The following is a 23,464-nucleotide window of genomic DNA, read 5'->3' as shown; positions in this document are numbered from 1 at the left end:
TCAGGCTTTAGAATTCTTCCCACTACTTGCTAATCCCTATTCAAAGTAAAATACATTTTAAAAAACCCATCAACACAAAAGAATCCAACATAATTGCAGCCACACAAACAAAAAAGGAAAAATACAGCAGGAAGGCACTCTGAAAACACTTTATTAGACAATAAAATGTCATCAGAATAGACCATTTTGTTTTGCACCTATGAATATTTTTTGTGTCCTGCAGCTGGGGAAAAAAAAGCTGGGGGGGGGGGAAAGTCTGTAAAGTGATTTTCATCATGTAGTGTCTCTCTTCGATATCTGCTGCAGAAAGTTTGGTTGATGATGCTCTTCGAGTTTGATTTTAATCCATGTATATGAACAAAACACAGCAGGAAGATTTGTTCCCTTCTGCTCCTCCTCTTTTATCACTGTTCTCTGGCCTCTGTGCCCTGTGCACCTTCATATTAATGATGCTGGTGACTCAGTACAGCAAATTAGGTGAAACACAACACGTTAATTACAGGCTGTTCTTTTTCATAAACAAAAGTACATTTGGCTAGTCATTCCATTGACCTTCTGACAACACTGTGTGACCAAGATGTAGCCAGTTGATGTGCAAAGACATTTCCACTCACTTTCCTTTTCAAATAGTTGAGTATCAGCCACAGATTCCAATAATACAAAGAAGTGCAGAGAATCTGGAGTTTGTTTGTGTTCAGGCCCATGTTAGTGTGGAAGATTTTGCAGCCAAAACATAACCAGCAAGCCCAGCATTAGTTAATGTACTGTATGAAAGGGGTCCATGGAACAGTATTTGCTAAAAGGCTGACAGACAATGGAAAAGTACCGTAATTGGTAGAGTCCTATGAGGGAGGAAGTAAAAATTTGTTTTCTTCCTCTTCTCACTCTCTTCTCTTTGAATCATTGTAGCTGATTAAATGTGAACATGAAATAACTCATGAACAAGTGAATGCAGAAAGTGTTGGTGGCATTGGAAAAATATTGGTATAAAGGTGAATTCCCTAGATGCCAAGATCCAGGTTTGGGGTGGGGGCAAGTACTCTTTGGTGAGAGAAGGTGAGAGAACAGAAGCAGAGATTCAAAATTACGTAATATGCAACAAAGTAAACATGGAAACATAGGCTGTGAGACATTTAAAATATACCCTTGTGAGTTCCAAAATTTCCGCTTCCCTTACTGTAGACAGAGTTTACTTACAAACTCTCCAAGGTCAGATTCATGTCCTTTTCCATACAGCATTCAGAAAAAGTTGCACAGACGCCTTCACTGTAATCTTTTTGGTGTCTACAAAAAACATTCTTGTTTAGACAAGCTGGATGCTTAGAAAGTAGAGGTAAATTTTAATGTTTAAAGTAGAGCTGTGAATTTTTCTCAGTATTATTGATTTATCTTTTCGTAAACCGCTTTAAGGTGCTTTTTTTTTACAACCAAGTGGTGTATAAATTTTATAAAATAAATAAAAGTCTTTTGACATTTAAGAGTGAAGGTAATTGAGAGGTGCAGGTTCAGTCACTGATCTATCTGTTTACAGAGTTTGACTGTAAATTATTTCTGCTATGGTTCATGGTTCTTGAAAAAGATTTAAGAAGCTTGATGCAGAATCCCCAATTCTGTACCGTAAATTCATCTGCAGCCACCTGCTGTCTCAAGACAAACATACAAACGCAGCAAAGGGGGAAGGAAAAATTAATGCTGCCGAGCAATGACAGCCAGTCTGAGTTTTAGCAGTAGAATTTCCAGGTCAAGGGACGCAGCTTTGAAAAAGTACTGAGTAGCCAGAAGAAGTATGTGTCACATCCACTCCTTTAGGGGTAATGTCTGCATTTATGACTTTGCTTCTAAGGGAATGTTCACATTACAGTACCAGCTTAGAGATCAGTGAAGTTTTTAATCCGTGGATTCCACAGTGATTTCCTCCCAGCTCTTCGCACCATCGTAGCTTCATTAGTGCCAGATTCATTTCTGTTTGTGTTCACGCCAGGGCATACCTGCCAGGTGCCCCAGAAAAAAACAGGACATCCAGTTTTTCCCCCCGTGTGAGATTGTGGTGGTCATTTTGGGTGCTGCACTCTCGCCTCGAAAAAAGTGCTTTATTTGGAGCGAGAGTGAGGTGCGGGTCATGCGACTCACCAGGGAGCGCATGCCAGTATTGGGCCTGAAAAAGTTGGATGGTATGCTGGGTGTTGGGAGTGGGAGGGATGTCTTTACCACATGAATGCTCAATGCATATTCCGCAAAGGGCTAACACACACTTTCTTTCTTCCCACTGTCCGGCCCCCCCCCCCCCCAAAAAAAAACCGCTCTTTAGTGTGAAGGGGACAGGTTAGGTGCGGAGCAAGGGGGAAACCGCTTGGACCTGTGTCTAGAATTGCCAAATAATAAGTGCAATCCTAAATATGTTTATTCTAAAGTCCGCTTTGGGATAGACGACCCTTTCAGCTGTGCGATTTTGATTTTGTACTGTGCGCTGCTGTGGCCCTCACAGTGCCATGAAACGCTGTTGTCCGATACAGATGTGTCAAAATCTTGGCAACCTTGAAATTACCACCCATGAGAGCACGTTCCTGTTTTTCAAAATGGTTTTTATATGTTCCTAATGTTGTTAAATATGCTTTTTTAACTGCCTTGTTTGGCTGTTTGCCGCCTTGGGCTTCTTTGAGGGCGGGACAGAAACGTAAGAAGCGAATAAATGAAATGCGGGGTTTTCTCCATCGATTCCTATGCGGAGGCAACAACGCCCGCAGCAACGAAAGGAAACTGCCACTGAGGGGAAAACTGGCGCTCTATCTTTTCTATGCGGGAAGACCGCTGCTTAGCCCCGCCCCATTGTGACGTCTTCGAGTCACGGGCCTCACTTCGTCCATAGGCAACTGTGATACGTCACCAATGCAGCCCCGCGCTGTTTGAGGGCTTGTAACAATGGCCGCCCTAGCAACGGCTGCGCTAGCGACGGTAACCAGGAGCAACCAGGTAAATTCTCCCCATCACCCTCAAGCTCTATCGAGCTTCGTCTTTGTGGGCTTCTGAGTGAGGTTCTGCTTGTGGCCGCGGGAGGAAAGGCGGAGACCGAGGGTTACACGGGACTTCGCTGGTTTCCTACACGTGTCTGAAAACTACCACCGTTGCTCCCTATGCCGTCAGAGCCTCCATTAACGCGTCTATTCTTCCCGCAAATAAAGGGATCCGGTACCGTCAGGACCGGCTCCGCCATGGCGCAGCGGGGATCGGGACCCTTGGAAGGCGGCGGATCCGCAACCGCCCAGCTTATGGGCCTTGTTCGCAGGAACTATTATGTGCGTGAAAGTTCTGGTGTGCTCTGAGTTTGCCCCCAAATGCCACAGTAAAGGAATGAATCTTGCTCTGTAGGGATCTTGAGATACATATAGTGGTACCTCAGGTCAAGTACTTAATTCGTTCCGGAGGTCCGTACTTAACCTGAAACTGTTTTTAAGCTGAAGCACCACTTTAGCTAATGGGGCCTCCCGCTGCCGCCGCAGCACAATTTCTGTTCTCATCCTGAAGCAAAATTCTTAACCCGAAGTACTATTTCTGGGTTAGCAGAGTATGTAACCGGAAGCGTATGTAACCCGAGGTACCACTGTATTGCAATGAGATATTGCGTTAGAATGTTTTAATGTGACATTTAAATTCCTTTATTTGATTTGCCATTACAGTGGTACCTCGGGTTACATACGCTTCAGGTTACATACGCTTCAGGTTACAAACTCCGCTAACCCAGAAATAGTGCTTCAGGTTAAGAACTTTGCTTCAGGATGAGAACAGAAATCTTGTGGCGGCAGTGGGAGGCCCCATTAGCTAAAGTGGTACAGTGGTGCCCCGCAAGACGAATGCCTCGCAAGACTGAAAACCCGCTAGACGAAAGGGTTTTCCGTTTTTGAGTTGCTTCGCAGGACGAATTTCCCTATGGGCTTGCTTCGCAAGACGAAAATGTCTTGCGAGTCTTGAGATTTTTTTTTCGCTCCCCCCCCCCTTTATCTAAGCCGCTAAGCCGCTAATAGCCTTTTAGCAGCTAATCCGCTAAGCCGATAAGCCATTAATAGCCGCTAAACCGCTAATAGCGCTAATCCGTTAAGCCGCTAATAGGGTTGCTTCGCAAGACGAAAAAACCGCTAGACAAAGACACTCGCGGAACGGATTAATTTCGTCTTGCGAGGCACCACTGTACCTCAGGTTAAGAACAGTTTCAGGTTAAGTACGGACCTCCAGAACGAATTAAGTACTTAACCCGAGGTACCACTCTAGTGGTTTAATTCAACTGACTAAGATTCAGGTGAAAGATGACTGAATCAGGCATTCATCTTTTATTTTTTAAGCACCCTTGGCGCTGTGGGTTAAACCACTGAGCTTAGGGCTTGCCGATCAGAAGGTCGGCGGTTTGAATTTCCGTCACGGGGTGAGCTTCCGTTGTTCAGTCCCTTCTCCTGCCAACCTAGCAGTTCGAAAGCACGTCAAAGTGCAAGTAGATAAATAGGTACCGCTCCGGCGGGAAGGTAAAGGGCGTTTCCATGCGCTGCTCTGGTTTGCCAGAAGTGGCTTAGTCCTGCTGGCCACATGACCTGGAAGCTATACGCCAGCTCCCTCGGCCAATAAAGCGAGATGAGCGCCGCAACCCCAGAGTCGGCCACGACTGGACCTAATGGTTAGGGTCCCTTTACTTGTACCTTAAGATTCAGGTGAAAGATGACTGAATCAGGCATTCAGCTTTTATTTTTTAAGCACTCTTTAAATAATAAAAAAAAACCCACAGTTTTTCTGCAGTGGTTAAGAGCGGTAGTCTCATAATCTGGGGAACCGGGTTTGCGTCTCCGCTCCTCCACATGCAGCTGCTGGGTGACCTTGGGCCAGTCACACTTCTCTGAAGTCTCTCAGCCCCACTCACCTCACAGAGTGTTTGTTGTAGAGGAGGAAGGGAAAGGAGATTGTTAGCCGCTTTGAGTCTCCTTTGGGTAGTGATAAAGCGGGATATCAAATCCAAACTCCTCTTCTCCTCCTCCTCATGTTTTGGGTAAAATCACGGTTCTTTCAGTAATTCATTTGCTTTTCAACAAAATTTCAGAACTGCAAGATGAAAGCTGATCAGCCTAAGAAAGCTGAATTTCTAAGAGAAGGGGACAAACTAAATAAAGAGTAAGTGTATATCTTCTATTGTTGTAGGAAACATAGTTTAAAATTACAAAGAAACAGTTCTTTTTGTCAGAAATTATAACAGGATAGTGACTTGGAACTCATATAGTTCAATATTCTTGGTTATAATAGATGGTTATAATAACCTTTAAAGGAAGTATAATCTTTGTTCAGCTTTAAAAAAGAGACTTTTGGATCATTTTGTTGACCCCACCCATAGAGTTCATATATTACAAACATGTGCAGCCCAATCCTAAGCATGTTTACCCAGAAATAAGCCCTACTGTATAACACACTAGTAAATGTGCATAGGATTGTAGCTATTAGCAAAGCCCAATCAAATAAGAAAAAAATCTTAAATCATAACATTTCCACTCAGTATGATTAGTTTAAAAGGAGCAATATTTCTCCTTTATTATGTGACTGCTGAATTTTATGTTACAATAGACTTGTCCCTAAGATAACCATTATGAAATTTGATTTGCAGTAAGGCTTTGATCAACATCCAATTTATTATTAATTAGCATTCCTAAAGACATAAGAGGACTACATTGGAGAGTATTGCCTTTGTGGTACTTACATGTTTTATGCAGCAGGGCATTTGGCTTGAGTGGCATTTTAATCAGGAAAAAGTGGCAGGATATGTGTATACAATGCAGATCTCCTGGTCATGCCTAGTTTGCCTTAAATGAGGTGTGTTTTTATGGAAATTATAATTTTATGTTTTTCTGAAAGTGATGTGGTTTAAGACTATTTATTGATTCATTTTTTACTTATTACTAGAATAATTTACAGGTTCAAACTATAGACTAATTAAAATTATTTATTGTATTTGCTTTGCTTGGGTGAATGCATTTTAACTGAAAAATATGAGTAGTGTATTTTTTTGTATTGCATGGAGACCTAACTGGTCAAAACTTTTTATTTTTGATTTAATTGGTACCAATGTATATTCTGTTATTTGTCAAACATGCATTTTAAACCAAACTTTGTTTTTTTTGTTTTTAGACTTCTGAGCATTGAAAGGGATAAAAATATGCTTCTCTTCAACAAGAAGAGTGACTTCAGGAGGGAATATAACATATTGGAAGAACTGGAACATCAACTGACTAAGAACCGGAAAGCAGAAAGTAAAATATTGTTTTCTTTATATATACTTATTCATTTACCAGTTTGATAATAGCTGAAAGCATTTCCTGCTACGTTTTATGTCCCACAAATACCACAAAAGTATTTTTGTAGCTGTGTTGGCCCATTTCTAAAATCTGTATTAGGGCAATACCTTTATTAGGCTAAAGTCTCACAAAATAGTGTGCAAGCTTCAAGTTCTCCAGAATGGTAAACAAAACTATGAGCGGAGAGAGGAAAATGCTGGGTGGTAAAGTCACGAGTTTGAATCTTGTAGGAACCTTAAGATGAAACTTGGGAGAGGGTAGCACGTGTGTGTGAATAAGGCTCTGTAGTATTGTAACTGCTCATTTTATTTAAATTATAATGTCAGTTACAATGAACAAAAATGAAAATTATTTTTAAACTTGCATTTTCAGTGTGTATAAAATATTTTTGCCCAACTTTTTCTTTAAAGAATAAAATATCTCCCCCCCCCTCCCCGCTTTAAAAACAGGTATGTGCACATGTTACAGCATCAAAATTCCCAAATGCAGCACCTTCTTAAGATCATTTTTGGAAGAACCGTACTTCCTATTAGGTGCCATGGGAGATTTACTAGAATCAGCAGTTGCTCCACTCACAGATTGGGCTCTTAAGCTTCCCCTTCAAATGTCATCCCCCTGAAAAGCTGCCTGCCAAGACTGGGAGGCCTCCAAAGTGGCATCTTAAAAGGCATGAGAACTACCATCAGAATGAGTTTTTTGCTCTTCTCTGCCATGAGTTAGAGCAGTAGTCTTCAACATTTTCAGACTTAGAACCCACGTTTAACCAGGGTGGATTTGATTTAAATCACTAGTCAGTAAGACTTGATTTAAATCATTTTTTTTTACAGAAAGACTCATTCTTGCTGGTATAATCTTAATATTTACAACCAGATGAAGGTTTCATTTTTGGAATAATAAATTTCAGAGTAGTTTTTACACTTCTGTCAAAAATTACTGATTTGGTTATACTGTTAGAAATACATAGACAGATAATTATGAAATTATTGTGAGGTTTAATAAGTTAACTGTTTATATTTGGACAACTTTTCTTCTGTACTTTATTGGAAGGAGAAAATAATATTTTCCTTAATAACAATTTAAACAATTTATTTAACTAAAACAATAACATTACAGCATCTGTATCCATGTTTGTTAACTGATGTGGTTAAATGTTGTTGTTTTTTTAAAAAAAACTTAGGCTGAGTTTTAGCACACATGAAAAACTTAAAACAAATCCTTATTTCCTGATGAATAGCCTTTGGGCTATAATGTAACTTAGATAGAAAACCATCTTTAGAAAGATTTTTCCTCCAAAAGCATTTTATTTTAAAAATCCAATTTAAATTTTAAAAAAATCAAATTTAAATTTAAAAAATCTGATTTTTTAAAAAATCATTGATTTTTCTCCACCCTGCCTTTAACCCAAACATGCATTTTGCAAGCTATTTATTATTGCCATATATTAGTGTGGTGTAGTGCTTCTGTTGTCACCCATCATAGATGAGTCTACAACCCAGTAGTGGGTCCTGCCCTACTAATCAAAGACCAGTGAGTTAGAAGAAATATTTTCTGCTCACAACTTGCAGAGGAGGTGCTGGTTGGATCTCACTTATAATTTAACACTCTGGTTGTGTAAAAGTTGTTGCTACAAATTGAGAATTTACTAATAAGTGTATGTATAAAGAGGCATGCTAACGGATACCTGCATACTTTCTTGAAAGTAATCCTGTTGAACATGGAGGCACATTTGAGTAAATACGCATAGGATAGTCTGTATGACGGATAACATAACAACATTCTGCAGAAGATGTTCCATTCTCTGTGTATTTTGGTTATATGAAACTATCATTAACACCCAGATCCTAAATACACTGTTCATTATCCAGATCTCCTTGAGCTTTCAGATGTGCTCATATTGCTCCTGGATGAAAGGTTTTCTATTTTCACTTAAATGAAAGGGCACCTCTGTCAGCATGTCCTTCTTATTTGTGAACTGGAATACCTGCGCCCTTAAGGAATTGTTGAATTGGGGCAGCAAACATTATACTGATTTCTGTAGAATTTCCATAGAATGGACTGAAGATGTTTTAAAATGAAGGTGTAAGGTGATTTCTTTATTTTTTTGCTTACTTTCACAGAAGCTAATATCCAACAAAAACTGGGCAGAATTTATAATAATGTTAAAGGACTCCAGCGACAATTAAAACATGTGAAGCCAACCCCAGAATGTAAGTCTTTTTACTAATGTTTTTACTAGGAAAAAGAAAATCCTTATAATTTGCCTGAATAATTGTGTTGCGGATTGACACTTTCCCTGTGTTTTAGCTCTGAAACGGTTTTCATTATGCACTTGGCTGATATTGGATTAAACTGAACACAGTTGCAGCCCAGTTTACAAAGTCTGCAGTCCTCTGCTCACATACTAGGGACTTAATCTAATGGAAGTCAGTGAGACTTATTTCTGAGGAAACCTTCATTATATCATGCTGAAGGTCTCTTCTGTGTTGGCCTGCAACGTATAAGAGCAGGGATCTGCCAAACTGCTGTTATTCAATGAATGTTAATTCTGCTTTAGCTGTGATAGGTGGAAGTGTCATTTCGTTATGTGATCAAGCTCACTTGTTTGTGCGGTGGTAATAATAATAATAATAATAATAATAATATATTGTACCCCACCCATCTTACTAGAACTGGATTATTATAGATCTATTCCTGACATAAATTCACTAGGTACCTGTCAGGGAACTGCCATCGGAAGGAAGGGAAGTGAAAGGGCTCACACAGGTTGGGAGAGACTCAGCAGCTGAAGAGGGAACCAGTAGGGGGAGAGGAGCTGAGCTGAGGGAAAGGGAGCTGGAGGGATGGCTCAGAGACACTTCCAGCGAAAACAGTGGGGAGGTTTCAGGACCTCCTGTAGGGACACCCACTCCTCGCCGGAAACTGTCACGCAGAGAGTCCAGAAGACGTGTTTCCGTTAAGGAGCTTTTATGTTGGAAGCGATTCCGAAAGCAACCACTGTCGGAATCTGCCAGCGACTGACGGAGCCATGTTTAAGGGGCTCCGTTACAGACAGAGGTTTGCAAACTTGACCAAACTCTGAGGGACTAGGATTTTACACACAAGCAGCTCATCGTCCCATCACAGCATTCCGACAGTCTTCGTGAGCAGCTTGTGCAGGAGAAGGCATCATGAGCAACCCAGCCGGAACCGGAGAAGCAGGAGCTGGAGCGGGTCCAAGCCTGGAAGAAAGGTACCGGGTGTTGGAGGTCCAGCTAGCGCTGCAGACGGCGAGGCTTGAGGAGAGGAGGGCTCAGGATGCAGACAAAAAGGGGAAAGACACCCAGCTCGTCAGAAAGGTACCAGGATTGGTGCAGAAGTTTGGGGGGGAGCCCAAAGACTATCATGGCTTTCGGACAGAGATGCAATATGCCCTCAATCTGCAGTTTGATGAATTCCCTGACGAGGAATCACGAGTGGCTTTCGTGATTGGGCATCTTGAAAAGGGGGCGAGAGACTGGGTTAGACCCCTGATGGCAGCGAATAGTGACGTCCTAAAGGACACGATGAAGTTCTTTCGCGCCATGGATCTGATGTTTTCCAGCGATATTGAACAGGGAGTGGTCCGCAGACAGTTAATGGCTTGCAAACAGGGGAGCCGATCTGTCCGTGAGTACTGGACTGAGTTCACCATGTTGATCCATAAATTGGGGTGGGATCTATCGGCGGAACCCATTCAAATGCTCTTTGAAGAAGGGCTTTCTTCGGCTGTGAAAGACGAACTTTCCCGGGCGCCCAGGGCGGAGTCTATGGACCAGCTGACCAAATCAGCGCTGACCATAGGAGCGCGCCAGGAGGCGAGAGCATTGGAGAGGCGGGAAGGGAAGGGGGAACGTTGGAAGGAGTTCCGCATTCCAGACATTCCAGAGCCAACTTTCCCGCCGGCAGAGCCGATGGAAATCGGAACAGCGCGCGCGCGCGCAGTTTCAAAGCCCAGTGAGGGGGGAAAGAAGGAGGGAAAAGGCGCCCGGAAATGCTATCTCTGCCAACAGCCAGGTCACTTTGCCAGAGTCTGCCCCCAGAGGAAGGAATGGCAAGGGATGGTAGGAGCTGTGGAGGGAAGAGAGGAAGAAATACCGAAGCAAGTAAAAGCCAACGCCTGGCTGCCACCGTCGGGGCACAGCAGCCAGGCCAAAGAGCAGTGAAAGTGCCCACGCCAGAACCTCCTAAACCCGCCCTAGTGATAGAAGTGGCGCTAGAGCTGCCAAACGGACACCCTCTAAAGATAAAGGCGCTGTTGGACTCAGGCAGCTCCTGCAATTTCATGAGCAAAGAGGGAAAGGGTTTGGCAGGGGCCCAAGCCACCCTAGCAGGGACTGAAGTAACGGAGAACGTGAAGGTACCACGACAATACGCAGATCTCCGCGACGTCTTCAGCGAAAGGGAAGCTGACCAATTACCCCCGCATAGACCCTTTGACTGTCAAATCAATTTACTCCCTGGGGCACAGCTCCCTGTAGGCAAGCTGTACGCCATGTCAGACAGAGAGATGCAGGAGCTAAGAGAGTTCATTGACAAGAACCTGAAGAGAGGGTTCATCAGAGAGTCCAGGGCGGTGGGGGGCAGCCCAGTGTTTTTTGTGGATAAAAAAAAACACGAACAAGCCGAGGCTTGTGTGTGACTTCAGGGCCTTAAATGCAGTGTCAGAACCAGTGGCTTTCCCTATGCCCAGGATTGACGACATTTTGACAAGGGTCAGGAAGGGAAAGATTTTTACTAAACTGGACCTAAGGGGGGCGTACAACCTGATACGAATAAGGAAGGGGGATGAATGGAAAACCACCATGTTCACCCCTTTGGGGGCATTTGAATATTTAGTTATGCCCTTCGGCCTACAAGGAGGCTCCGCGTGCTTTCAATCGTTTATGAACCACGTCCTGGGGCCTTTGCTTTACAAGAATTGTGTGGCCTTCTTAGACGACGTGTTGGTGTATTCTGAGAATGAGGAGCAGCATGTGAGAGACGTCAGAGAAGTGTTGAGCAGGCTGCAAGCCAACCAGCTGTGGGTGAAACTGGAGAAGTGTCAGTTTCATACCAAGGAGGTGGAATTCCTGGGGTATCGCCTGTCAGACAAGGGATTGGCCATGGATCCCGGCAAGGTCCAGGCGGTGCTGGAATGGAAAACACCCAAAACAAGGAAGGATGTGCAGAGGTTCCTAGGATTTGGGAACTTCTATCGTAAGTTCATCCGAAACTTTGCCCACCTGACGGCGCCCATTACGGACTGTCTCAGCAGTAAGAAGAAGTTCGTTTGGACTGAGGAGGCGGAGCGAGCATTTGAGGAACTAAAAAGGGCCTTCGCCTCGGAACAACAACTCCTGCATGTGGATTTACAAAAACCGATGAGAGTGGAAACTGACGCATCAGACAGAGCTATTGGGGCGGTGCTTCTGCAGCCAGGGAAGGAGGAGTCAGAGTGGAGACCGTGTGCCTTTTTTTCGCGAAAGCTGAACAAATCCGAGAGGAACTACACGGTGTATGACCGAGAACTACTAGCCATTCATGAGGCGTTCCGGAGATGGAGGCACCTGCTAATTGGCGCACAACATAAGGTGCAAGTGTGCACTGACCACAAGAACCTAGAGTATTGGAGGACGGCACGAGTGCTCAACCAACGGCAAGTGAGATGGGCCCAGGAGTTCTCCAAATTTAACTTTGAGATTTGTTACGTGCCAGGCCCAGAGAACATTAGGGCGGACGCTCTCTCACGCAAACCTGAATATTTGGAGGGGGAGGGAGCACCCGAAGAGAGACATGTCATTCCAGAGGACCGCTGGGTGTGTGGGGCGGCATTGGTGGGACAAAGAGAACTGGTAGAGGAAACAGAGAATGATGAATACGCCCAGAATAAGCTCAGAGGTCTTAGGGGTGAGGGAGAGGAACCAGGGGGTTTCGAGGAAAGAAATGGAGCTTTGTATTACAAAGGGGCACTGTATATCCCTGAAGGAGACTTAAGGGGGAGGGTACTCAAGCAGTTGCACGACAGCCCCACGGCGGGGCATTTTGGACAACACAAAACCATGTGGTTGGTCACCAGGGAATTTTGGTGGCCTAAGGTGAGGGAAGATGTACGGGAGTATGTAAGAGGGTGTGAGCAATGCCAGCGAGCCAAAGGGGAGAGGCGGGCACCGGCGGGGCTATTAGAACCCTTACCAACCCCAGAACGACCTTGGGAGGCAGTGTCGATAGATTTTATGACTGATCTGCCGAAGTCCAAGGGGAAAACAGCCATCATGGTGGTGGTAGACCTACTAACAAAGATGTGCCACTTTGTAGCCTGCTCGCATGCAGTCACGGCGGAAGAGACAGCGAAGTTATTTGTAGAACACATTTTTAGGTTGCACGGGGTGCCATTGAGGGTGGTCTCAGACCGAGGAAAACAATTTACTTCCAGGTTCTGGAGGAAGCTCATGAGCTTACTGCAGGTGGAGGTCAACTTTTCGACTGCCCGGCACCCTGAAACCAACGGGCAGGCGGAAAGAGCAAACGGGGTCCTCCAGCAATACCTGAGGTGTTATGTCAATGACAGAGAGAATGACTGGGTAGAAAAGTTGGCGCTGGCGGAATTTGCCTACAACAATGCCGAGAATGTGTCCACAGGGATGAGCCCCTTCTTGGCTAATTATGGGTGTCATCCCAGGGCTTTCCCAGGGGGAGAAGGGGAGAGATGGGGTGTCCCGGCAGCCGAGCATTTTGTAGAAGAAATGGAAGCAATCCATCGTCAGCTCCAACTCAACTTAGAAAGGGCGAAGGAAGAATACAAGAGGCAGGCAGACAAGAACCGAAGGGAAGGTGAAACCATAAGGGTGGGAGATAGGGTGTGGCTGTCAACCCAAGGGTTGCCGTTCAAAGGAGGTTGTAAGAAATTAAGACCCAGGAGATTGGGTCCCTTTGAGGTCATTCAACAGGTCAACCCAGTGGCTTTCAGGCTCCGGTTACCCAACCACATGAAACTGCACCCAGTATTTCACAGGTCGTTACTGTCACCGTATGAGGGGGGACGAGAAGGGATGGCCACTCGGGGACCGGTCATAGAAGAAAGGGAATGCAGCAGCCATGTGGCAGAAATCCTCGACGCCAGATGGAAGGGGGATCAGGTGGAGTATTTGGTAGCGTGGGAAGGAGAACCGGAGTCAGAAAACACTTGGGTAATGGCAGAAGATATCAATGACGAGGAATTGATAGAAACGTTCCATCAAAGGTTCCCAAGGAAACCTCAGCCTGTGGAGAGGTTCCGGAGGGAATACTTTGGGACCACCGATGAGGAGGAGGAGTTGGAAGGATTCTCGGAATCGGAAGGGGAAGGGGAGATGGACTCTGAGGAGGAGGAGTACTTCGAGACCAGGAACCGCAACAGGTGGAGAGAAGTGTTCGGGACATCGGAAGATGAAGGAAGTTCATTCCGGGGTTTTGCCTCCTCACCGCCCGTAGAGGAGGGGGCGAGAGGGGATGAAGGGGGCCCTGGAGGGGAGGTGGATGTCAGGGAACTGCCATCGGAAGGAAGGGAAGTGAAAGGGCTCACACAGGTTGGGAGAGACTCAGCAGCTGAAGAGGGAACCAGTAGGGGGAGAGGAGCTGAGCTGAGGGAAAGGGAGCTGGAGGGATGGCTCAGAGACACTTCCAGCGAAAACAGTGGGGAGGTTTCAGGACCTCCTGTAGGGACACCCACTCCTCGCCGGAAACTGTCACGCAGAGAGTCCAGAAGACGTGTTTCCGTTAAGGAGCTTTTATGTTGGAAGCGATTCCGAAAGCAACCACTGTCGGAATCTGCCAGCGACTGACGGAGCCATGTTTAAGGGGCTCCGTTACAGACAGAGGTTTGCAAACTTGACCAAACTCTGAGGGACTAGGATTTTACACACAAGCAGCTCATCGTCCCATCACAGTACCTGTTGAAGGATATTTGGAACTGTAGATGATGTTTGCATTAGCAGAAATGTCCTGGTTTTATCTCATTTCCCTTTTCTTTAAATTTGGTTATTTTACAATGTGTTAGTATTTTTAAAGCATCTGCTGTGAGCAAACCTCTCTATCTTAATATATAAACATAACTTTCTCTCTATTTTGTAGTTGTTGACAGACTCAGAGAAATGATGGAAGACGCTGAAATCTCAATAAATGCTTTTAAAGAAGAACAGCGACAAAAGTATTTTATTTTTATTTAAAGCATTAATATCCTGACTGTTTTTGATAGAGCTAAGGTGGTTAATAGCAAAGTTAAATCAACATAACAACACTAGAAGCAGAACAGAGAATAAAAAGTAACTACTAAGTTTCTAGCAGTTAAAAGTTGTTCAGTTTAACATTTATGGGTTGAAATCCGGTCCTTAAAAGGAAGGTTTTAGCAATTTAAGCCTTTTTAAAATGGTTTTAGCAAGCCACTTAAAAAGGGGCATGGTGTAAGTCCTTTTGGAGAGAGTTCCAGAGTCTGGGCACAGCTACCATGAAAGCCCTCTTATCTTGTACATCATATGCTCTGGTTTTAAATCTGATAGTTGTTATACAAGAAGAGCCTTTCCCAACCTGATGCCCTTTAGATGTTTTTGACTACATTTCTCATCAGCCTCAGCCAGCATGGCCAATGATGAAGTATTATGAGAACTTTACTTAAGAAGAGGCATAGGCAAACTCCGGCCCTCCAGACGTTTGGGACTACAATTCCCATCATCCCTAGCTAACAGGACCAGTGGTCAGGGATGACAGTATTTCCCAATTTTCAGGAATGCATGCCGCCCTACATCTACATAGACAAGAGAGTGTTTATATGACCTTTTGGCATAAATACTGTCTGAAAACTTACTATTCTAACGTTTTGCTTCCACTGTCAGGCTCCAATTGTTGAACACATCCAATAATGTAGGCATCCTCAGTGGGATTTTTGACTTTGATCAGCTTGCCTTCCAAAACTACTTTTACAAATCTACTCAGTTTCAAACATATTTTTCCAGGCAAGCATGGTTGGTACTAGTCACATAGTTATCCAGATCTTACTGTCTTTAGTTATTTTGCTAATTGTTAATGGTTTATTAATTATGCTTTTATTTAAGATATGAGGAGCTTCTGAGAGAGGAGAAGACAGCTGCTAATGAGATTAATGCATTGGAGAAAAAAATTGATCTCTGGGCATTAGGTACTTCAGCAACAGGAAATACGCCTAAACAAGGCATGCTTGTAGTGGATAAAAAGACACAGAATCACCTGCCTCCTGGAGTAGTTGAGCTTGATAAATTCCTTCAACAGACAGGGGGCAAGCAAGGAGGTTGGGATGTATATGATCACCAAGAATTTTTGAAATTGTGGACAAAGCATAAAGGAAAACCATCGTACATTGATGAAGTCCTTGATCATCTTCCTGACAGAACAAGGGAGGATATTCTGCAGCATGAGAAATGGTATCAAGAATTTCTGCTTTTAGAAGCACAAAAAAAGGAGGTGAGATAATGTTGCTAATTAGCGTTTGCCATTTTAACAACTTTGTGTCAAAAACAATGGGACAGTTCACCCTCTTTTCTTCATCTCTAGCGCTGCTGCTATGGCTTTCTTTTTCTTTGCTGGTAAGCAGGACATGCTAAAGGTAAAGGGATCCCTGACCATTAGGTCCAGTCGTGGCCGACTCTGGGGTTGCGCCGCTCATCTCGCTTTATTGGCTGAGGGAGCCGGCGTACAGCTTCCGGGTCATGTGGCCAGCATGACTAAGCCGCTTCTGGCGAACCAGAGTAGCGCACGGAAACGCCGTTTACCTTCCCACCGGAGCGGTACCTATTTATCTACTTGCACTTTGACGTGCTTTTGAACTGCTAGGTTGGCAGGAGCAGGGACCGAGCAACGGGAGCTCACCCTGTCGCGGGGATTCGAACCGCCAAACTTCTGATCAGCAAGTCCTAGGCTCTGTGGTTGACATGCTACTTTTTAAATATTCAGTAGGTGGTAGTATTCTGTCATTTTATGCAGAAGAAAACAGTATTGTGCCTTTGAGAGAAAAACGTGTCCTTCATAGTGTTTTGTACAGGGCTACTCCTCCCACCTTGCAAACTTTATTGTTCAATACCTCGGCTTTGTACTATCAGAGGGCATAACTTTGCAGCCTTAGACACACACTTAGTTGTTTCTCTAATCACCAGCTGTATTGGTATTGACCTGGAGTCACTGGGGCCATCACTAAGCCACTTCCTAGCTTCTTTTGACTTACCCCACCTTCTGGTTGTGAGTGCCCACTCCATAGCTACCACCACTCCATTTTTCTGTTCTCTCCTTAGGACCCCTTGTCGTCAGCCCCTTCTCTAGAAATTGAGTGAAATATGAAAGTTGCTATTGCCCTCCACGAACATATCCCCAACATCTGTCCGAGCCAGTCCAATCAGGGATGTGCCACTTCATCCTAGTGGCCACTGACCCTAGTCTTAATTATTTATAAAAACAGCTTTTTTTTTTTAAAGAACCCAGCTACTCTGTCAATTAAAAAAATTAAAGATTGCTAAAAATATTGTTTCGTCCAAGGATTACATGCCCAAGTTTTTGGGTAACAAAATTGTAATCCTGATCATTTCCTGAACAGTTTACAAAGTAAGGGTCATTCTGTACATTACTTTCACTGCATAGAGGCTTCATTACATGGTAGTTTTTAATTTGTGGGGAACAGCTTAGGATACAGGTGTGGCAGTTTTTGCCATACTAGTACATACCTTTTCTTTCTGGAATTTTGTGCTGGCAAACATAATCTGAAATCTCTTAAATTGCAGTGGAATTTAGGCAATAGGTCTAAGCAGGTAACTTGGGAATAAGTATGTGTGGCATTCGTACGGAGCCCCCGGTCGTCTCACAGACTATTCACCCGTACACCACTAATCTGCTGCCACCAACCAGGTCCTCCCTGGTAAAATCACTTCAGTCTCAGTCAGCTTTTCAATTAATAAAGAAGAGTGTATTTTATTTCAGACACAAACAAAACTTTTACAGCATTCCAAACATTGTTGCTCTTTACTTTGTTAGTCTTATTTTCCTCTCTCTATCTCTTGTATCTCCCCACACTCAAGAACCCACTGCCCTAACTGTCTCTCTATTCACAACTGCCTTTCCCAACCAGCCAACCCACTAAAACCAACCAACTGCCCACCAACAACTCCCAACGAACTCCTCCCAGAACTAGTTTTATAGACCCACTGACTCCACTTCCCTGGGTCCTGTCTGTGCAACCTATTTAACTATTTCCCCTCCAGCACTCTCTCATATATGTTAACGTCACAGTATGGAGTTACTCATTCTGCCTGAACCTTGTGTTAAAGCCCAACTGCTGCTGCTTCTTTGCAGATTTGAATGAGAAGGGAGTAGTTTGCCATAGAGAAGCTTTAGGTAGGTAGATGAAACTTATTTTTCACACAATATGGGGCTTCCCCATAGCTGGCAAGAAAATAGTTGGGTTGTGTGTGTGTGTGTGTGTGTGTGGAATTGTGATGTTGATTTGAGAAGTGGCAACTAAAAGGATTAAATGCCTCCTCCCACCCAAAGTTCTCCCCTGCAAATTGTGCCTGCTTGGCCCAGATTTCCATAGGAGAATCAATGACTAGGCCAGTGGTTTTCAACCAGTGTACCGTGGCACCCAGGGGTGCCTTGAATGATGATCAGGGGTGCCACAGGCAACACTGGCCTCTGTCCCTCTTTTGTCTCTGCCTCCTAAAGGCTTGCACAGCTGTTTGTTGCAGGAGCCAAGGCTACAATGTGCTCCGCAGGCAAATGGTGCCTCTGGGGCTGGCCAGGGGGTGCTGGTTGCCAGGAGCTGAGGTGGCCTTGGAGTAAGCAAGGAAGCAAGCAGTTAAGGGAGCCCAGGCAGCCAGCCTGCCATCCCTTGCTGTTGGGAATAGACAGACAAGTCCCAGGTCCCTATGGGGCAGTGTGAGGAGGCACCTCTCTTTGGGGCAGGAGGGGCAGCTCAGAGACCGGGGTGTCAGCTGCAACTGCCCAGAGGACTCACAAGGAGAAGGGAGAGGAGAGGAGGCTGAGGGAGCCCTCCACAAGGGAGGATGAGAGGCTGCCAGCTCTGTAGGCAAGGGGTAACATCACAGGGCTCCTGAGCCCCACACGGGGGGCTGCGCTGCAGAAATAATGTAGTCGGTTAAGGGAGCTGTGGAGTTGAAAAGGTTGAAAACCTCTGGACTAGGCATTAAAGAAGTTGGGGCAAAACCTGTAATTTGTCTTAAGTTAAATGCCAAAGGCATGAATGAGTCAATGCCAGCTACATTATGGCAGCCCTGTTTAAATCAAGAAGACAACAACAGTGAAGTGGGTTACAGAACTGCCTCTTATATGGCAAGGCTTTATACAGACTGGTTAAGTAAATACTATAGTAAGCCCACAACTTACTCAGGAGTTATGTCCCGGGGATTGCATCTAAAGCCAAAATTACATTGAGTTCAGTGGCAGATGGGATTGCCGAAGTCATTTTATTGGAACCCCGCCTCCTTTTCACCCCCTTTAATTTTTTTCAAAAATATTTGCCACATAAAGCTGAATATGCACAGGTTAAATCCGCATAAATTGCAAGCTTCCTATATTGGCATTTGATGCGGAGGGTTCAAAGCATTGTTAAGTGGTTTGTTGAGGAAAATCTCATAAGATTCTGTTAAGAAACCACACCTACTTTTTCACTCTACATGAAAAATAGCCAAGTTCCTAATTGACATGAGTTTCTAATAGTAAGGATTTTGAAATATATTGTTCATTTTTGATAGCCCTCAGAAAGCTGGAACTAATGTGACAATATAATCTGCTTTAATTGGTCTGTTCTAGTCCATTCAAGAATGGAAGATAAAAAAGCTACAAGAGAGAGAGAAAATCTTAGCCCAGAAGAAGAAGAAGCCAGAGGAAGGGCTCACTACAGCTATACTACAGCATGCAGCAGCCCAGAAGCAAAAAGTTGAAGAGGAAAGGAAAAAACGACTTAAAGAACTTGAATTGTGGAAAAGGCAAAAAGCAATAGAATATTCAATGAAACAGGCTGCTCAGCTACAAGCAGAGGAAGAGAAGGAGAAGAAAAAGCAGAAGGAACGGCAGCGGCAATGTCATATAAAGTTGCTGTTGGAAGACTATAGTAGGCAGAAAAAGGAGGAGGAAGAGCTTTTGAGATTTGAGAAGAAAAAGAGAGAGGAAGCTGAAAGGGAAGAGAAGAGAAGAATTGCTGCAGAAGAAATTCTTAAGTTCCAAGAGCGAGTGAGTATTGATCTCCTGCATATTTACTTCACATTCCTCCTTGTGTAGTAAAACAGAACAAAGATACCAAAATACATGGTATCAAAATGCACGACAAGTTTCTTAGCAATACATGTTGATCTTTACACCTGCATTTAATTGGTGCTGTCTGTGGTGCAGCAACAAGTCCCATTGCTTACTATTACAGGTCGATCTCTTTGCCCAGGTATCTCTTTGCCCAGGGTGAATAAGAATTGAGACAAACTTGTGAGCATTCAATTGCTGTATAACACTGGAACCAATACTTGGAGCTGCATGTCTCCTCCTCCCGGAAAAGGGAGAAGGACTAGCTACATGTGCGTTTTCCAAAGCATACACCCTCCACCTTCAAGGCTGCATGCTGGGCTCCTTCCTCCTCCCCGGGCAACATTCTTCAAGTGGGCAGAGAGAAAAGCAATGGGTGAGACAAATAATTCCAAAGCTTTGCATTGGAAATATGTGCCCCAATTGGCCCTCTCTCTCTGCAGGAGTGGGAAATGGAGAGAAAGAAATGCAAGTATACTGTGGCCAGTTTGTTATCTGTACTTTCTCTGTTAGAGACGTGGTAGTAGTAGTAGTAGAAATAGATAGATAGATAGATAGATAGATAGATAGATAGATAGATAGATATTACTTATACCCTGCCCATCTGGCTGGGTTTCCCAAGATGACAGTGCTGGCTGATAGTTCCCTCTCCCCTTGATGTGGGTTGGAGAAAGAGAATATTTTTGTATTTTATCTCTGAAATGTATTTGTCACCCTTCAGATAATTGACACTTATTGGGCAGTTACAAAACAGTAAAAGAAAAGTGAGTATTTTTCTTGGGGAAGCTAAGAATTGGAGTCAGGCAAGGCAAATGTGTATCCTACTCCTGCTGTTGTTAAACTGGCTGAGTCTTGCCCTTCACCCCTCAAAGAGACTGCTGGTTGGTTGGTTGGTTGGTTTGTGTCAGAAAGTTTACATACCATTTGCTTGTAAGTATGCCTCTAAGTGGTTTACAGAAGTATAAAATAAATAAAATTATCATTAAAAACAGTTGTTTAAAATACTTAAAAGATTGTTAAAATCAACAGTACCTAAAAGAAATAAAACACATGTAACTTCTACATGTCTGGATAGGCTCACTGAAACAAAAATGTTTTAAGCGGCTGCTAAAATGAGTCAGTGAAGATGCCTGCCTGACGTCAGTAGGTACAGAGTTCCAAAGTAGGTGGTGCACTTTGCACAAGAACCAACTGCCCTGCAGCAGGGGAGGAAAAAATGGTTCATAACAGCCACCTCTTCTAATAGCATGTTTTACTCTCTTAATAGTATGTTCTTGTTCTTACTGATCTAATTAATGTAAGCCGCCCCGGGAGCCTTGTTGGTTGAAGAGGGAATAGAAATAGTTTTAAGTAAATAAACATTACAAAAACCAAGATATTCTAAGATAAAGGTCGCTGCATAAAATAACTAAAACCTCTAAAAGTTGGGTATGTTTAAAAGAGTGGAAAAATAAAAGCTTGTTTGACTAGTGCTAAAATGAGGACAAAGTGGGTGCCAGGCAAGCCTTCCTGCGGGGAGAACATTCTGCAGCTCAGATTCCACCCCCAAAAAGGAACCCCTGTCTCTGCCTGCCTTACTTCCAAAGCCTGTGACGTCTGGAAAAGAGTCTCTAGAGTAGATATCATAATGTAGGCAGATTAATTGAGCAGATACAACCATGCAGATCCCAAAAGATGTGCACCAGCGCGCAGAGTTAAGCCTGGAAGGGAACAGTGACCCATTGAGGGTGTGGAGAAAGCACAGTGCTTAATGGCAGCTTGACATTCATGATCTTCTAGGACTTGGGGAGGGAAGTTTCTATAAATGAAAATAACTCCCTCCCTGTGTCCTCTGGGGAATAAATAGTGCAAAAGTGGGAAAGGTCAGGCAAGGGTATGAAGGATGGGGGGGGGTGAACTCCCACCCTGATTATTTGTAAGGTTAACTTAGTAGAGGGCTTTGTGTACTAACTTTCACTGAACGTTACTCTCAAAAAGAGTTGGTTGATCTTGGTTATTTAAACACTGTTGCATAAGAAGATGCTTTGTTTTGCTTGAAAATTAGTACTATTAATTCTAAAGAGATTTTTCCCCACTGTATTTTATTCTTTCGCTGTATTTTATTCAGGATTTATCTAAAGTTGTGTTTAAGATTCAAGAAAAACAGGCAAAGGAAGACGAAAAAATAGAAAAAGAAAGAAGATTGAGAGAAAAGTTGAGAGAGAAGGTAATACATGAATTTGTCATGCAGCTCATCATAATCCATTTGTTCACACTAACACCCCATTTCACACACCACCCATTCCCTCCTCCCATTGACGCCATTCAAAATTTCCCATCCATACACCACCACATGCAAATTGCAGCAGCTGAGAGCTGAACTTGGATCAGGACGAGGTATTGGGGACCTTGACACGCCTCTTCCAGCAATGATCCTAAACCATATTAAACCCTTGATACCTGTAGTTTGCATTGCTGAAAAAGGAATGAATGGATCATTTTTGGTAGTATAGTCAGGAGGCATTGGTGGTCTGATCTGCTGTAGAGAGTGGAGAACTTTAAAGCTTTGCCTACCTTGATGGCCCTGATCTGACTCAGGGAGGATTCCCCCCTTAGAATTTTTTATTTTTAACTGAAAACCTTAGGGGTTCCCCCTTGAAAATGCTGATTCTTCTTCAGTTCCATTTTTGTTAGAACTCACATTAAATATTTGTTTTAATCACAAAGTGAGTCCAAGGTAAAACAACAACAACGGACGGCTGCATTTTGGCTTCTACATGATAGCTACTGTTTGCAGTTGCCTTTTAGGATGATTTTTTAAGTTTTCACTGTCAACAGGTTGGAATGAATGTACCTCGAGACCCACGTAGGCTGTTGAAGCCTACAAAAGTTTGGGAAGAACGAACGAAAGAGATTGGACCAGAAGGTTCCGGGCCACTTCTGCATATTCCGCACAGGTAAGGAAACAAAAGCTATTTGTATGTTTTAATGTAATTCATCCCAGAATGTTTACCCATCTTTATTTTTACAGGGCTGTCCCAAGCTGGCGACAAGGACAATAGTTGGTTGGCTGCACAGTTTTATTAGAAGATAAGCAAAGCATGTATAAATTTCCTGAATAATTGTTTTCCTATTCCTGTTATTGTTTTTGTAAGACTTTATTATGTCATAAATGATGTATGTTTTATATAGGGTATGAATTTATGTAAATTTGCATTCTATGTCATGTATATTTTATCTTTTATTTAACATCCTTATGTAGATTACACCAAAAATCACTAGTAAAATGTGTAAAAATGCACTGTTTCTTACTTTATTTGAATTTTCTTATTTCCCCCCTTGAATCTGTATTTAGCAATTTAGTTCTAGGCATGTGACTATAAATGAATGCATTGTTTTATAATAAATTTAATTACATTATAAATTCTTTGTTGCTGGGTTATTGAGTTGATAAGTCAAATTTGTCCCATACTATTTTACTCATTATCTTACATTTATGTATTGAATTCCTTTCAACATGGAACCCCAGATGTTGTACATGGTTGTCAAGCAAACACCTATCCAGGTTTGCTGCTAATAATCAGATTGTTCAAGGAAATTAAAAGAAAGGGCAACTCTAAAAGGATATCTCCAAATTGAGTGAATGGGCTGTAAAATTGCAAATGCAGTTCATTGGAAGTAAGTATAAATTGATGCACATTGGAGCAAAGAATAATAATTAGATTCACATATACACTCATGCGGTCTGAACCAGCAATGACTGTCCTGGAATGAGACAGTTGGGTCAAAGTGAAAAGCTCAGGAACATTCTTCCACCTCTGGTGGACCTGCCCTAAAGTGAAGGCGTTCTGGGAAATGATTTA

At 43.3% G+C, this 23,464-nt stretch overlaps 1 protein-coding gene across 3 annotated transcripts; it reads left to right on the top strand.

Annotated features, from left to right (window-relative positions):
* The first annotated feature begins 1,486 nt into the window (after positions 1 to 1,486).
* Positions 1,487 to 22,788, top strand: CCDC112 (coiled-coil domain containing 112). Of its 3 annotated transcripts, XM_080972818.1 has the most exons (11): positions 1,487 to 2,970; positions 3,180 to 3,293; positions 5,078 to 5,148; positions 6,154 to 6,275; positions 8,438 to 8,527; positions 14,427 to 14,502; positions 15,404 to 15,788; positions 19,140 to 19,559; positions 21,730 to 21,828; positions 22,440 to 22,558; positions 22,633 to 22,788. In XM_080972818.1, the coding sequence occupies exons 1-11, from the start codon at positions 2,920 to 2,922 to the stop codon at positions 22,661 to 22,663; spliced, it is 1,578 nt and encodes a 525-aa protein (XP_080828944.1). In that variant the 5' UTR covers positions 1,487 to 2,919; the 3' UTR covers positions 22,664 to 22,788. The 3 variants fall into 3 exon arrangements, with proteins under 3 accessions (XP_080828944.1, XP_080828945.1, XP_080828946.1); XM_080972819.1 differs by lacking the exon at positions 3,180 to 3,293 and having other exon boundaries at positions 1,490 to 2,970; XM_080972820.1 differs by lacking the exon at positions 1,487 to 2,970 and having other exon boundaries at positions 2,982 to 3,309.
* Positions 22,789 to 23,464: the final 676 nt, after the last annotated feature.

This window comes from Podarcis pityusensis, assembly GCF_964106645.2.
Source record: "Podarcis pityusensis genome assembly, chromosome: 11".
Classification (NCBI taxonomy): Eukaryota; Metazoa; Chordata; class Lepidosauria; order Squamata; family Lacertidae; genus Podarcis; species Podarcis pityusensis.
This window is presented reverse-complemented; position numbering and strand designations above follow the sequence as displayed.